Source organism: Nanorana parkeri, unplaced genomic scaffold, assembly GCF_000935625.1.
Source record: "Nanorana parkeri isolate BGI_ZX_2015 unplaced genomic scaffold, ASM93562v1 scaffold1946, whole genome shotgun sequence".
NCBI lineage: Eukaryota > Metazoa > Chordata > Amphibia > Anura > Dicroglossidae > Nanorana > Nanorana parkeri.
The window spans coordinates 175,397-191,509 of NW_017308214.1; the positions used below are offsets into that span (position 1 = coordinate 175,397).

The window sequence follows — 16,113 nt, forward strand, 5'->3', positions numbered from 1 at the left end:
CTTTTCCCCATAGTTCTCCTTAGGGTAATGGGAGGACACAAACTAGCGTCCTCCCGTCACCCTAAGCTCAGTATACCGCAAGCTACAGCTCGCGGTATACCGAGATGCCGCAGCTGAAGCGGATCCCGATAATTGTGCCGGGATCTGCCCAGCTGCGTGACTGACAGCTGGCTCTGCCTATCTAGAGGCAGAGCCAGCTGTACCCGCCCCCTCCCCGTCCGTTCAGTCAGCGCTGGCGGATCGGAGCGGGGAATCCAGCCCCTCCCCTGTCACGGGAGAGAGCCGTGACAGGATTGAGAAGTGAGCGAACGCCGGTATGTGTTCGCTCACCTCCCAATCTACTGAGCCGACCTGTGACAGTCTAATTGTCACAGGTCGGCTAGAACTATGAGGTGAGTGAAAAGCACCCCCCTCATAGTTCTCCTTTAAGGGCCTGTTCACACGACATCCGTTTTCTGTGCTGACCTGATCCGTATGCTCCTGCACTTAAAATGCATCCCAAAGTATCCCTATGCGTTTTATGGGCTACAGTTCTCGCGTGCGCAGTCCGTTCAACTTACGACAGAAAAAAAACTGCATGTCACATTTTGTCCGGTCTGGAAACTCACGAACGCGGCAAAAAAAAGCAACGAAAACGCAACGCAGCTAAGCAAAAAAAAATAGTATTCTTGCTCCACTTTTTATGATGTCATAGGACATATGAGTAAAGGAAAAAAATTTATCCGGGTGACCTCGCAAATCCTCATACAAACTCCAGAACTGACCCTTGGAGTCCCGGAGCCTCAGGATCGGGTGTACCCAATAACGACGTCTCCTGCGGGCTCGTTCTCTGCAGATTGCTGTAGTCAGCACCATCAACATGCCTGCAAACATGGGATACATGTCTGATCACCAGCTTTACATACACAAAGGAAAGTAGATGTTCCGAGAGGGCGGAAGTGACCTCAGAGGAAGAATCTGCATACTGACAGCCCCACGGCTAAAAAAGAACCGTCAGCATCCGGACCGAAAACGCTTAAAAAACGCACTGCTTCTGCAGATCCGCACCTGATCAGGACCTGATATCATGTGAACAAGCCCTAAATCATCTTCATGCGACTTCTTGTGTCCCTCAACGGATGAAAACATGGCCAACCCCTTGGGAGTGGATTTGCACATTTTCTAGCAAGGCAGCGTTCAGTCTGTACTGCATTACTCACCCGTATCTTTGGAGGTATGCGTTCTCCCGCTTCTCTCTTCTGCTTCAGCTGGACTATATCTTGAGCCAGAATCTTTCGGTCTTCAAGGAGATCATTCAAATGTCCCTGTGCTTCCTCTGTGCTCGCAAGAACCTCCACCTCGCTGGCTAGCCAGTTCTAGGTGAAAAGAAATACAAATACAGTAGTAGTAGTAAATGCCCTCCATGAGCTGCTGAACACAGTTTGTAGGCAAAAAAGTAAAACAGTTCCATCTCAGGTAAAAAGTAACAGGTTGGCTGGGCGGTAGTGACTTCCCAGTACTTCTAATAAGCTTGTTCATTGGAGGGCCCCGCCCCCTCCCCCCAAAAAAAGGTCAGGACTGCCAGGTACACTTACACCGAGCAGCCACCAATTTGATTTGCATACCTTGACCCTCGTGGCTGCTCCCTCCATGCCTTTATTCTGGGCATCCTTGCGTCGGTCCATGGCTTCTCTCTGTTTCAGTAGGGCTTCCTTCAAACGTTTATTAGCAGTCGCTGCCTATAAATGAACATTTGTTAATATGAAAATTTGATGTAGTGACACCCAGTCACCAAAACACATCGAAAACTTTTGACACGTTAATGTATTTTAAAAATTGGTTATACAGAACTCCAGGCACGTTAATACCCTTCCTGTTCTAGGGTAACAACTAGAGATGCACCAATATCGAGTATTTGGGTGAATACTCGTACATACAAATACTCCAATACTTATTGTGATACCGGAACTTCCGGTCAGAGGGGGATTTCCTCTGACCGGCAGTGCCACATGGGAACATGGAGCCAGCTTCCCGGGCCTAGGGTAATTCGTGGCCCGGCTCTCCGATTGGCCCAGAAGCCGGCTCGATGCTGGTTGGTCGGGAAGCTGGCTTCCCAGTCAATCAGCATGGAGCTTGCTTCCCGGCCAATCAGGAAGTGGGTAACGACCTGCCTCCCAGTTTGCCGATTGGCTGGGAACACGCCAGATCCATGCCGATCAGCTGTGATGCTGGCAAGGCAGCCAAACAGCATGGAGCCGGCTTCCCGGGCAATCAAGAAGCCGGGCAGCAAGTAATTATACGGGTCCTGATTGCCCGGGAAGCCGAGTCCATGCTACCAGAAGTCCTGGTATTCGGTATCGGCGAGTACTGAAAAATGAATATCAGTACCCTATATCGTAAAACCAGTATTTGTGCATCCCTAGTGACAACTGTCCTATGTGCCCCTGTGTCGTCACCCTGCCACATGCACTGGTTGGGACTACAAGCTTCCATGGCGACGCACATTGCACAGACATGGGGCACCATTCCATTAGGAAGCTGGCCCCGAGTAATTAGATGCAGTCGATGTTGGGGCAGGTAGACCGAAGAGGGCACATGGTAACTACTTCTGATACACAGATGAAAAATAATTTTCCCAGTTAGTTTAAATCTACTTTCACGAATAGCAACCCCTGGAACAAAGCATTTTCTCTTACCTCTTCGGATTTCCTCCGCAGCACACTGGCTTGCTTCTGGAAGTCTCTCTCCAACTTCAGCAGCTCATACTGACGCTTACGATCCTATAAAATTAATATATTAGGCACCACATCAGGTAATACATGTGCGATGCTTATCCACGACGAGTGCGGAAGTGCTACGTACTCGCTCTTTAAGTTGAATAACTTCCTTAGTTTTTTCCTGCTTGAAAGAGCGAAACTTCTCCGCATCCTCTTTCATCTGCTTCATAAGCTGAACCCGCTGCATTTTCATGCCCTGGAAAAGACACGAAAGGTAGAATGTAAAATTCAAGGTTTATTATTGTATAGAGCAGTGGTCAGGAATCATTTCTACTAGGGATGCACCGATACTTTGAGTACCAGTGCCGATACTTGGCATTTTCAAAAGAACTACCAGGGTTGCAGCTGGGACCTGGCTCTGGCGCTCCACCACTGTCCTGAAATCATTACTCTGTATTGTTTTAGAAAAACTGTCACATGACAACAAAAATGTATCAGTACTCGTACTTGTGCAAGTATCAGTACTTGTACTCGCAAAACTGGTTTCGGTGCATCCCTTTATTTATATTTATAAAAACAAAATCATACATTAAAACAAAGATTTACAAATCACAGGAGCTCCGTGTGCGCCTTAAAAATGACAGCGGCCTCCTAACTTTTGAATTTTTCTCTAGTCTAGTGTTGGTGCTCGAAAAGTATCGGTACTTGTACAGAGTAATGAATAACTAAATGTGCCGAGCTTTAGTTATTAATTTTTCACGTATACACACTCACAGTGGGTGTACATTCCAGTGCCTTGTAGTTGTTAGCTTGCTTATTGGCGCAGTTCATTCTCTATATTTTACTACTTGTACAGAGTACTGTACTTAGTATTGGTGCATCCCTAATTTCTACACCAGCTGGAAATTTACAAAGGCAATAGGCAACTTGCATGCTAGTGAACATAGTGTGCTGCCGACCTCAGACAAGCCCCAATTCATGCATCATTAGAAATGTAGGGGGTTTATATCCATACCTGCTGCAGTTGGCTATTGCACTCGGAAAAGGAGTGTAGACTTATTGTAAAGCGCTGCGCAAACTGTTGGCACTATATAAAAATCGTGAATAGTAAATACCAAAATTAATAATAAATAAGACAGGCAGGCCAATGATGTTTGCAGCTGCCAGAGTGCCTACACTAGTACTGGTGCTGGCACCTGAATGTACTGTGACATCTGAAACATAAAATGGAGGTGGGTGGCTTGTGGACACAGGCCAGGTTTTGTAATTGCCAGCATAGTGAGCAGTCCGTTACAGTGGCACTGGCTTTGTAGGGAGCAAAGGCCCACCAAAGGATCTGTTGGTCCTTCAGCAGGCCAGTCATAACCTGCATGCATTGCCCTGAAAGGATGTTCCAGTGCCACTGAACATTACATCACGTGCCCACATGCCTTAAATTGCCTAACCATGACCTAGAGCCACAGCAGGGAGGCCAGATTCCTTCTGAAATGAGGACAAAATCACGTTGGTGGCTTCCAGAATTGCATCATTACCTGGATCTCCTGGTTAAGTTTGCCGACTGTTTTCTCAGAAGATTCTCTGATTTTCAGAAGCTTTGATTGCTCATTCAGCTTTTTCCTCAGGTCGCCCATCTGACCCTCCAACTCTTGCAATCTCTTTCGCCGTCTCTCACTAAGCCTACAGGAAGAAAAGAGCTTAGAACAGTTTCCATACAAACACTACATTGTTTAGATCGAACGTGGCATACACAAGAACATTTTCCAATCCAGCATTGTAAAGCAACACCTCTCAAATTTATTTTGCAAATGATTTGCTAACCTTTATGCTGCAAACCGATTCTCCCCTCACCCTGCTATCCACAGAAGAGCTTGCGCACACTTCTAGTTTTGAAGTACAAGCAGTGCATGTGTACTACCGGCAACTGCATTGCTCTACACCACATGTGCCAATCTCAAGGCCCAGGGGCCGAACCCGGCCCACCAGGCCATTTCCTAGACTTCTACTTTCAGATCTAGGTATTAAGTTATTATTAAAACCAGTGATAAAAGCAAAAAAAAGGGGCGCCTTTCCTAGTGCAGAGTCAAATCATCAGGACGTGATGACAGTCACCTCCCTGCTAAAGAAGAGAGAACTGGGACGTAATTGGCCAATTACGTCCCAGTTCTCTCTTCTTTAGCAGGGAGGGGACTGTCATCACGTCCTGACGAAGGGGGCGTGCCCCGGAAACGCGTTGACACTACAGTGAGTTTATACAGGACGCCCCACACGGATCCTTGCTCTGCTCCGTTTTTATTGTCCTGCTGCTCGTTTTTACATCCACTTTTGCGAGTACCTGTCTGTACAATTTTGATGATTTTATTGGATTAAACAACTCTGCACTAGGAAAGGCGCCCCTTTTTTTGCTTTTTTCTAGATGTTCCAGTTCCCTTGACTGCTGTGGGGCTGCGCCTTGCATATATGCTCAGTACTCCTCCTTGGTGTGAGGGATAAGGATTGCCTTTGGCGCTTCCAAACCACAAAAACGTCTAAAACCAGTGATAAATCGAATGCAGAGGCAATTATTTAAAAGATTAGATGCATTTATATGGTTTTACAGATACCTTTGAGGGCAACCATAATGTTGATGCGGCCTACGATTAAATTGAGTTGGACACCCTTGCACACAGACTGAACCTGACAAGATTCATCACTTCTGCATACACTAGTTTGCATGCATGTGCATTAGTATTACCGATGCTGATCCCACTGTCACTCAAAGAGCACGTAGGCAATGCTGTGGTGATGGGGAGGATTTTAGAACTTATGTGCCGGCACTGGATGCATCACTGAGGTCCACTGCAGGAACACGCCAAGGAAGGTGGCTACATGTGACAAAGTGGAACAAAGTAGACCCAGCGTATGCACCCACATAAAGCAAGTGAGGAGTTAGAAGAGTTTCTTTCTACGTTTATTTCTGATATGGGATATCTTGGAATAACTGATCAGCACAAATAAAAAAAGGTATTTTTTGTGGTGAGAAAACTTCAATGTTCATACACTAACAGCTGAAGTGGTGCGGCTGTAGGCAAAGAGAAATAAAAAAATAAAATGTAAAAAAAAAAAAAACAAAAGGACAGTCCAGTATTACAGTGCTCTACGGGGGCCCACGCATGGCCTTACTTGGTGCGCTGCTTCAAGTGTCTACGGACCTGGGTGGGTGGAGGGACAGACAGGTTTATAGACACGTCACAACCAGGCGAGGATCTTGGTGGGTGGGTAGAGACAAAGTGGTGGTATTAAGGATTGGTTTCCTCGTGATGGCTGTTCTGTCTCCCAGCTCAGGATGGTGGAAGAGGAGGGTGGTAATGATAGTACAGGTAAGAATGGGCACTTGTCACACTTGTGATTGAACTCTTGGCCCATTCTTACGTGTACCATCATTATCACTCTCCTTTTTCAACATCCCGAGCCGGAACAGCCATCACGAGAAAACCAAACCTTAATACCACCACTTTGTCTCCACCCACCAAGATCCTTGCCTGGTTGTCACGCTTCTCTCAACATTTTTGTTTCCTTCATGTAGGCAGTCAAACAGTTCTGGTCCCACTAACAATGTTCCCCAATAATGTGATCACTGAGCAGCTACACAAGGCCACCATATACATGGTCGTCACTTACTTGGCTTGGTTGGTGTCTTTCTTGGCAGAGTGAAGAGCCAGAATCAGTTCTTCCTTCTCTTTCTGCAATGCCCCGACTTCACTTTCCAAGTTCTTGATATTATTCTGTACAGAACAACACTGTGATGAATACTTTGCATCGAGTGTTAGATCTAAAACTCTATTTTTTACTTCTGGGTGGAGTGTGCAAACTTCTGTCAGATTTTCACTGCTGTCTGTGTCCTAACTGGGGAGTTAGTTTGTCCTGGCGACTGTTGTCAATGGAACAAAGTGATGGAAAATATAACATTTTGAGTGGTCACCAGCACAAGAGCAAAGAGGAAAAACATCCAATAGTAACAATTGTCTATGAAGCAACTACTTCTCACTTCCTGTTGGGTCTATGCAACAGGAAGTAATATATAGGTGCCTTGCTGCCCTCCTTACTGGTATAGGATGTTCCTTGGAATCCTGGTGGGTGCTTGCAGTGACCACTGATGGCGTTGTGAAGATATAAGTTTGTGAAAGAAGGTCACCAGCACACCAAGTCAGTTTATTAATGGAGTAGGGTCATTCCAGTACAAGCGCTTTCAGGGCCGCACAGGGTCCACTTCCATCAGGCTCAGAATGATGGTCATTCTGAGCCTGATGAGGGGGACCCTGTGCAGCCCCGAAAGTGCTTGTACTGGAATGACAGTACTCCATTAATAAACTGACTTTTGTTGACTTCACTTAAATGGTGTGCTGGTGACATACTTGTGCACTTATGGAACAGGAAGATCTCGACCGGTATTTTAAACCATTCTCTACTCTACCCAAATCTTAAAAAGACAAAAAAACTCTGCTTGAAACAAGACAGAGTCCATAGTTCCCCACAGACCCCTGGCTGAGGTAGATTATAATGGTAACACTATTAGATAAACAATCTGGGCAGTAATCATACCTGGTATTCATTCTGGATGGGCTCCATGTGGCTGTCATTCTGTGCCATCTTCCTGGCCAAGGCTTCCTTTATCAGCAATACCTTGTTTAGCTCTATCAGTTCCTTGGAGAGCTGAGCCTGTCTGAGGGCATGGTGAGTGGAATACCCATCAGAACTGCGTTTCTCTCCACCGTCCGAATCGGCCTGCAGGCCAGAGGAAAAAAGAACAAACAAAAATTATATAAACTGTATGCACATAGATAGTAACTAAAGCAAGAGGTTCAATGCACAGCTTATACACTGAATCTGAGAGATGTACAATAAGCCTAAAAAGGAGAAGTCTTCACATCCTTGAATTGAAGCAAACTATTATTTTTCATTGGTAAGCACACATCCCTTACATTGAAGGAAGGGGGACTGCATTCCCCCCCCCCCCCCCCCCCAATTGGCCTACAGGAAGTGCCATGATACCTCAAAGAAATGTCATGAAACTTCCTGTCAGTCCAGTAAAGAATCATAAGGGGGTTGAGGCAGGATCAAGGAGAGAGATGTGTATATACATACATATATACACTGAGTGGCCAGATTATTATGAGCACCCCATCAGTACTTCGTTGGGCCACCTTTTGCCTAGCCTCGATCGATGCTGCAATTCCTGAGCTTTCATCCTGAGAAAATAAAAATAAAATTATGGGGAGGGGAATATAGACAGAATTCCAAAACACACTTCTCCACAGGAGCACCAACCAAACAGTGCGAGGAAGGAAAAAACAAAAGCAGTAATGCATTGGCCACAAGGGTGGAGCAACAGTATTCTACAAATAGAAAAATGTTTAGGGAAATATTCCACCTACAAATTTCTAAAATATTTGTTACTTGTGGCTAAAATTAGCAAATTGTCCTAAGCCGAGAAAATTCAATTTTAAACTTTGACATTTAATCCGCTTATATTTTGGCTTCCCTGGTGCCTGCGTTGCCACCCTGGTATAGAGGTTTCTGATGGAGACTGCTGTTTAATGGCACATTATGCGGGCACGGTCCATGGTTGGCAGCAAACTATACATCGGAATTTGGGCAAGCCACATCTCAGACTCCTACTAGATTTGTAACCAATTTAAAGCAAAAGCACAGTCTCTGCCCCCATGTGAGTCACCCCAAAAGGGGCCGAAAAACACGTCAGAGATCTGGAAGAGAGCAATGTGCTTTTATTTTACTGTAAACCCACCCAAGTAGCAATAAAGTTTTTCAAAGGGGGAGGAAAAAAAAAAAAAAACCCCAACCACACAACCCTCAGATAAGAGGCATTCATCGATTGATTCTAGTTTGGGGAGGGGGGGTGCACACATAAGACTATCTGCAGTGATATCCACAGGGGCTAAACCTGCTTTGAATAAGGTTACCGTTACATGGACCAAAAAGATTAAAAACATGCTTCTAGTTGCACACATTAAAAGGAGAACTATGAGGTGAGAGATTTTCACTCATCCTCATAATTCGAGCCGACCTGTGACAATTAGACACACGCCGGCTAAATAGATCGGGGAGTGAACACATACAGTCGCTCACTTCTCAATCATGTCCCTGCAGAGAGCCGTAACTGCCGCTCACGGCGCCCTGCAGGAATCCCCCCCCCCAATCCCCCAGCGCTGACTGGCGGAAGGGACGGGGAGAGTACAGCTGGCTCTGCCTCTAGATTGACAGCTGGCTCTGCCTATCACACAGCTGGGTGGATCTCGACAGTAACGCTGGGATCCGTCCCGGCTACCTCAGTATACCGCGAGCTGTAGCTGGCGATATACCGAGCGTTGGGTGACGGGAGGACGCTAGTTTATGCCCTCCCGTGACCCTTAGGCGAACTATGGGGAAAAACACTGACCCCATAATACTCCTTTAAGGGATATTTTGCAGTAAGCGCTCACCTGGAGATGGCTGATAAGATGCTGTAAGTTGCGGATCACCTCCACATTATCCTTCTGCTCCTGGTCTTCCAGGGTTTCCACCAACTTCTGCAGATCCACTTTGCATCTAAGATTGGAAACAATAGGCAAACAAAAAAAATTAGTGACCCCCCCCCTCCATAGATCTCCACTCCTATTACTTGTATAAATCCACATACGCTGCATGTTGCCGAAGCTCATCTATTTTACTGGTGAGTTTTTCATTTTCATGTTCAGTCTATTAGGAAAAAAAAAAAAACCCCAAAACAAAAATTAGTGTAAATATATAATTTTATAACATTCAGTCAAAATTGCTTTTGTTATGGATGGAGCAGAAGCGTTGGATGCAGGAGATTGGCAGCCATGTAGTAGACCTGGGCCGATATAAGTTAGGTTCTGATGCAAATACAAAGCCATTTTGTGGGCAAAAAAAAAAGGCGCACTTATTCAACATGCCCCCCTCCCCTGATGTAAATAATCTTACCCGTGTCCTCCACAGATCTATACCCACCAAGATCTGAGGGCTGCTGCTTAGCCATTTCTTAACATTCAGCACTACATGTCTACCTCTCCTGGCCGCGCCGGTCTCCCAGAAAGGAGACTGTCCCATAGAGGTATATGGGGCTGTAATGCACATGTGCGCTCAGCAGAGGGAGTACTAGAGCACTGCATGGCAATAGCAGAACCGTACTTGTATCTCAAGGTGCCCATACACCTTACGACCATCGCAAGACTTTTGTCTTGCGATGGTCGTATGCTTCTTGAAAGCCCGTACGATCTGCCCACCTTGGACGGGCAGATCGTACTTGCGATCATCGAAAGCCAGCCCCGCTGAGGGGCGGGCTTCCAGAATCTGGGGGGAGTGTGGGATTGTTTCGTTCAGGAAGGGTGGGGCATAAAGGATAAGAGCACATTGTTATAAAGTGCCTTTAAAAAGGAGTCTTATCTACAATGAAGGCAGTGTGTTCGCTAAAGACAGATTATGATGTTGCTGTTCTCAACCAACACCACTATAAGCAAACTTCAGTTTGATAGTGAAGCTCAACAGGGCCCCTATCACCAGGATAGTGGGCCTGTAGTGCCAAAACTGACTATGCGAGACACAGCATATGCATTGGCACAGCGTTCTGCATTTCTAACAGGGAAGCAGTGACATGCAAACTGACCACACCAGCATGGATTCAATTCCAAGCTTGGCCAAACTGCAACAGGAAAGAAGGGAGACCTGCAGGATCACCAGGTGTTCCATCGCAAACTAAGGCCCCATTCACTCGGGCATCAGGTCTGTCTGTCAGGACGTATCTGATCAAACGCTCGATCTTAGGTCTCATTCACACCTAGGAGTATTGCATATGTGCGTCTGCCGCACGTTTTTGTACCGCGATTCGTGGTAAAAAAAGTCGCGCATTTCCGAAGGCTACTTGGCTGTATCCCAATGGAAACGCGCAACAAAACGGCCCAAAGTAGTACCTGTACCTTTTCATGCGTGGGCAGTTTTGTTACGCGTTAGGGACGGGCAGAAATACGCCAAGGTGGAACGAGACCATTGAATACAATGGGATTTATATTTTTGAGCGTTTTGTAGAGCGTTCGTCGAGCGTAGAACGCGCTACAAAACGTTCAGGTGTGAACGAGGGCTTAGTCTATGGGCAGCCGGATCTAAGTGGACACAAGTCCATTCACATCCAATTACCCCTGACTATGGCCAGCTTTGGAAAAACAAATGTAACGGAGTTCCGTTTCAGTCCTGGATCGGAGATAAACTGATGTAAAACAAACACATGTCTGTTTACATGCAACTCCCCCATAGACCAGCATGGGTCCAGTAATTTGTTGTTTCCTTCAGCGCAAGATGGATTTAAAAACTGGACGGACAAGGATGTTACAATGGGGACATCTGCTCCAATCAGCAGGGTATTCGTGCATGGAGCCCCTGCTGATCAGAACGGAAGGTACCTGTGTGAAAAGGGCCTGTGCCATAAAGCCAAATTTACACAAAACTACTCGAAAACACCCCCAAATATAATAGTCAATAGGTTTGTAACATCCACTTCAAGGCTTTTATACAGCTGCCAGAACGCAATAAGCTCTGCAATAGAGAAGTAAAACAAGCCAAGCATACAGCGAGATCCAACTGCTCACCAAGATTATCTTCTCCAGAAACTGCGCCGTCTGTTCAGCCGCCTCGCTCAGCTCCCGACTCAACTTGCCATTTTCCTGTTCCAAGTTTTTCGTTTTTATCAGTAGAGACTGAAGATTTTCAGATGGCTCCATACTGGAGGAGAAAAGTCAAAATCTCATTTATTAAAACAGTATTTATATAAAAATAAAAGTGGGCCAATGTCTGCCCTCTGAAAGTTCCGGGTTCTTACTTTGTCATAACAGGTAATGTCCCTCCGTGGGCTTGCAGCAATAAAACCTGCAGATCCTGAACCTGTGAAGAGTAACATACACATGGTGAGTAAAGCAAAGCTGTATTGTGATGAGTGTTCTTCACCCCGACATCTGTCCATTCTTACCTGTTGCTTCATACGTTGAAGTTCTGCAGCTTGTGGATCGGTGTTGACAATGGGCTTATTCTTGATCTTTCTGGCTCGGTCTGCATAGCGCAAGGTGTTTAGAGTCTCCTCCATGTTCGAATCAGCAGGACTGACGCATGCGATCATCAGAGTATGACTGTTACCCCCAAGGGAATCTGCAAAAATATGTAACAATTCTTAAAGTGGGACTCCAGAAAAACATCTAAATACAGAGCCAACACCGATGAATGCACTTTTCCCTGGTGCTCCCTACCAGCAGCAATCTAACTACTTCCTCCCAGCAGAGACGCAGCTCGGGCCGCAGCCTTCTCCCCCGGCAGAGACCCAGCTGGGCCCGCTGCCTTCTCCCCCGGCAGAGACCCACCTGGGCCCGCTGCCTTCTCCCCCGGCAGAGACCCAGCTGGGCCCGCTGCTAAGATGCTGTAAGTTTGACGCGTTTTGCGTTTCTGGACCGTACAAAATGTGACATGCAGTATTTTTGTCGTAACCTGAACGGACTGCGCACGTGAGAACTGTAGCCCATAAAACACATAGGGATACATTTTTAGTGCAGAATATATCTGGAAGAGGTAAAATTTCTGTGGACACGTCTCCAAATGAACAGGACACACCAGCAAAGCTCAGCGACTCACCTTGTAAAAGACGAGTTAACTTCGAATCTCTGTATGGCACAAATCCTCCTTTCTTTGATTCATCCCCCAAAGCGCTGATGACATTTCCCAAACATAACAAGCCACGGTTAATGCTGATACCTGCGAGTGGAAAAACACTACATCAGTTTTCTTCTTGTTGGGTATTAGAAATGAGTATATGAATACTGACCAAGCTACAGCCAAAAACAAAAAGCAATGAATAAGTTAGCTGCAGCCGAGTGGTCATAAGGCCACATACAAATGTCTACGGGCAAATGTCTATATTTGACCTTTATTGTACATCTTGACAGAGGTTAACCCCATCGCTTCTGTTCCCTGCAACAGAACAAGTGTTATACTCAAGTAGCCCATGTCTCCTACATTCCAGCACTGCAGCCCCCATAAGACTTTTTTGCATTTGGCACTTCCAGGAGTGTTGGATACCTGTGTGACCCAGGAGCCGGAGGAAAGAACCAGAGTGGGGGACAAAGGCATCTGAAGCTCCCAGAAATGTTGAATGCCACAGACGCTTACAGTGCTGGAATGGAGGGAGGTAGGTAGGAGACACGGGACACCGGAGAGGGGGAGTATAATACCTCTTCTATTACAGGGAATGGAGGGGAGGAAGGAGACACGGGAAACAGAAGAGGTATTATACTCCCCTCTCCGATTACAGAGAACGGAGGGGAGGTAGGAGACATGGGAAACCGGAGAGGGGGCTATAATACCTCTTCTATTACAGGGAAGAGGGGAGGTAGGAGACACGGGACACCAGAGGGGAGTAGAATACCTCTTCTATTACAGAGAACAGAAGGGAGGTAGGAGACATGGGTATAATACATGTTTTATTACAAGGAACTGAGGGGAAGATTTAGACACAATGGAAAGAGATCATACAAAATCACCTGCACTCCATACAGCGTACAGACCTTGTTGAAAGGTTGGTGCTTGGAGTGACAACACGGATGGCGCCGTGTCAAATACAGTCCATAATAGAAGTCACCAGCACTCGATATGTGCAAGAAGTAAAGCACTTTTTATTAAATTGTCACGTGTTATACAGCCCTGTATGATGCATGTGACAAATAAAAAGTGCTTTACTTCTTGCACATGTCAGAGTGCTGGTGACTTCTATTACGGACGATGTAAAGACATTTAAATACAACTAACCTTCCTTCAAACGATCTCCCTCTGCCTTTGTTTTCTTCTGTCTTTCAGACCCAGCCAGATCGACAAGGTGCAATTTGGAACGGAAACTGTTGTTCCTGAAACAAATAGAAACTTAACCGGTTACAGATTTGGTATTCCTACTCCGAACTGGAATAAAATTGCACCTGGACCATTTGTGGTGTGGGGCTTTAATCTTAGATCCATTGTTTTGCACTAAAAGAACCTGTGGGGATTCTCTGGTGTGTAGAAATTTCCAGCTCGGTAACCAGACAACCTGTACAAATACCATAGCAATTATATTGGGTAGCTATACCAATTGGACAACCTCGGGGTCCAGCACTACTTAAATATAGGAGTCGAAGCACTGCCAGCCTGTCTCCCATCGCCTACAATGGGGTCCTCAGTATTGGCTAAACAGGTCCAGAGCATTGCGCTGAGACCGGAACAGAAGCCAAGCTTTCCTGTACACCATGGCTCTGCGCTCACAGAACAAGATTAAGAGAGATGCTCAGAGAAGTCATTTAGTGCACTTCTGCTGAAATGTCAGTTAAACATACAGGGACAAAGCAGGCTTCATTGATAAATGCAGCGGACTTACTTGTCTTCTTTTTTCCTCTGCTCTATACAAATGGTGAAGATGGCGTGCGATCGGGAGGATTGGGAGTTCATAGCAGTAGAAGCAACAGTACGAGAACTATTCCCTTGCTCCAGACAAGACACCATATCCAGGGCCGTCTTCACATCACGCTCGGTTAAGCCGCAGATCTGAAGTGAAGTCAGAGGTTTGCTATGCAGCACAAGAAATACATTTGTCGCGTACATGTGATGGTAAAAGATTCACATACCTTGATGCCTTCCTTGGGATCTTCACGGATGCTTATCGGACATGTTTTATCTCGAGGAGTAAAGAGAAGATCGAGAATTTCCTCATTGTATATCTGGAAGGGAAATAGTTTTCAGTTTAAATATTTTATAGTAGATCTAAAACCCAATCCCTGCCCCCCTCCCCAATTGGGAGAGAGTAGTAAAGAAAAGCTCTCAGACACCCTCCCCAATATTTGCCCTATTTAAGGTTTCCCTTCACTTTCTGTACTGTAGACAGCAGGCAATGAGAAGAACTGTCTCCAAAGCGAGAATAATATCCAACAGCTTTTTTTTTTTTTAAGGTCTGTGATGCCTGTGAACTGTGAAATTGCAGCATACTAAAAATAAAAAAAGTGCACGAGGGGGGCTTTGGCCTTCCTCCAAAAGAGGAAGTGTCTTTAAATCCTGAAACCCCCCGGGCGCAAAGGCTCCCGACAGGGGCAAAAACAACTTAGGTCCACCTACCCAAAGGCCAGCGGACCCCGATCCTCAGGACCCTACAAGTACTAGGTAGGGAGCTTCCCGAAGAGACACCCCCAAGTAGGGAGAGGCAGAGAAGCCCGTAGAGGCCACAAAAACTCCCCCCCACCATACATCAGGACAGGCCCCAAAAAGGTACCTGCACCCTACATCTCTGTGGAGTCCAAAATGTGCATTAAAAAATGTGTGCAAATAAATAGGTGCCAGTGCAAACCTGAAAGGCCATCCGGCCAAGGTATAAAGTGCCCCAGGCTAGCCAGAAGGCCTGCCCAAGAGGCGTAGTGTAGAAAATGCTGAAGTGCCATGACCTAGTGACAGTAAATCACAATGGGGTCCCACTCAAGTGATTTTCGGATATACCCTGGGACAGCACCAGGGGCCTCTGCATCTCCCGAACCCGCCAGCCAGACCAGAGCAGCCCCATCCCTACCAGAAGGCATTAGCACCAGAGAGGTTCCTCCCTACAACTGGGGACAAGCCCGGCATAACCAGGCCAGAACCAACCCAGGAGGAAAGGAAACCGCTCCAGCACACCTATTACTCCATGGAATACTACACAACCCATCACCCGGTTCGAAAAAGGGGACATTCTGCCCCGAAAACTGATAACAGCTACTACACTTAATCTTAACCAAAAGGCAGAGATAATCTCAGACAGCTGTCACAACACGTGTCCCCCAAAGGAAATTTTCTCCTCTATTTCTGTTCTGGTGACAACACACCTTTTTGTATTCTACATTATTTTCAATCACGGTGACAACAGTCAGCAGGACAAAGGACCTGGATCTGGACAGCCATGCACTAAACCATTCTCCACGCCATCCAAAATGAAAGCAGTTTTTGGAGTCACATACACTTTAGATTACGAATTGTGGTGTACACAGTGGTACTCGCAAGCTCACCTCCAGATAGGACACCCTTAGCAGAAATTCCCAGTCATCCCGCTGCTCGATTTCCCTAAACAAAGCCTTAACTACTCTAGGGATGACCCCCACGGTCATCTCGTTCTCTTGGTCTTGCGTGTAAGTGCCTCCCATGGAGTAGGTTTTGCCAGAACCTGTTTGTCCATAGGCCAGGACTGTTGCATTGTAACCTAAAAAAGAATATAAAAGAATAAAATGTTACACAAAGAAAAATCACCTTCAAAACTGCCAAATAATGCCACCTGCCCATCACAGAAACTCAATGCAGACAATGTGAACCAACATTTATGACACACAGAACTAAACTCTTGAGC

General features: G+C 46.1%; 1 protein-coding gene across 1 annotated transcript in view; it reads right to left on the reverse strand.

The window, feature by feature from the left end:
• The window catches only part of KIF4A (kinesin family member 4A), a 39,901-nt gene that overhangs the window by 23,267 nt on the left and 521 nt on the right, over positions 1 to 16,113 (reverse strand). Inside the window, exons 3-20 of the mRNA XM_018572138.1 lie at positions 15,779 to 15,969; positions 14,378 to 14,470; positions 14,131 to 14,297; positions 13,533 to 13,627; positions 12,363 to 12,482; positions 11,710 to 11,885; positions 11,563 to 11,624; positions 11,333 to 11,465; positions 9,370 to 9,428; positions 9,173 to 9,278; positions 7,853 to 7,921; positions 7,275 to 7,457; positions 6,354 to 6,457; positions 4,229 to 4,373; positions 2,842 to 2,952; positions 2,676 to 2,759; positions 1,605 to 1,718; positions 1,200 to 1,355 (exon numbers count right to left, since the gene is read on the reverse strand). Of these exons, the coding sequence (XP_018427640.1) occupies positions 1,200 to 1,355; positions 1,605 to 1,718; positions 2,676 to 2,759; positions 2,842 to 2,952; positions 4,229 to 4,373; positions 6,354 to 6,457; positions 7,275 to 7,457; positions 7,853 to 7,921; positions 9,173 to 9,278; positions 9,370 to 9,428; positions 11,333 to 11,465; positions 11,563 to 11,624; positions 11,710 to 11,885; positions 12,363 to 12,482; positions 13,533 to 13,627; positions 14,131 to 14,297; positions 14,378 to 14,470; positions 15,779 to 15,969 (2,168 nt within the window). The remainder of the gene's footprint in view (positions 1 to 1,199; positions 1,356 to 1,604; positions 1,719 to 2,675; positions 2,760 to 2,841; positions 2,953 to 4,228; positions 4,374 to 6,353; positions 6,458 to 7,274; positions 7,458 to 7,852; positions 7,922 to 9,172; positions 9,279 to 9,369; positions 9,429 to 11,332; positions 11,466 to 11,562; positions 11,625 to 11,709; positions 11,886 to 12,362; positions 12,483 to 13,532; positions 13,628 to 14,130; positions 14,298 to 14,377; positions 14,471 to 15,778; positions 15,970 to 16,113) is intronic.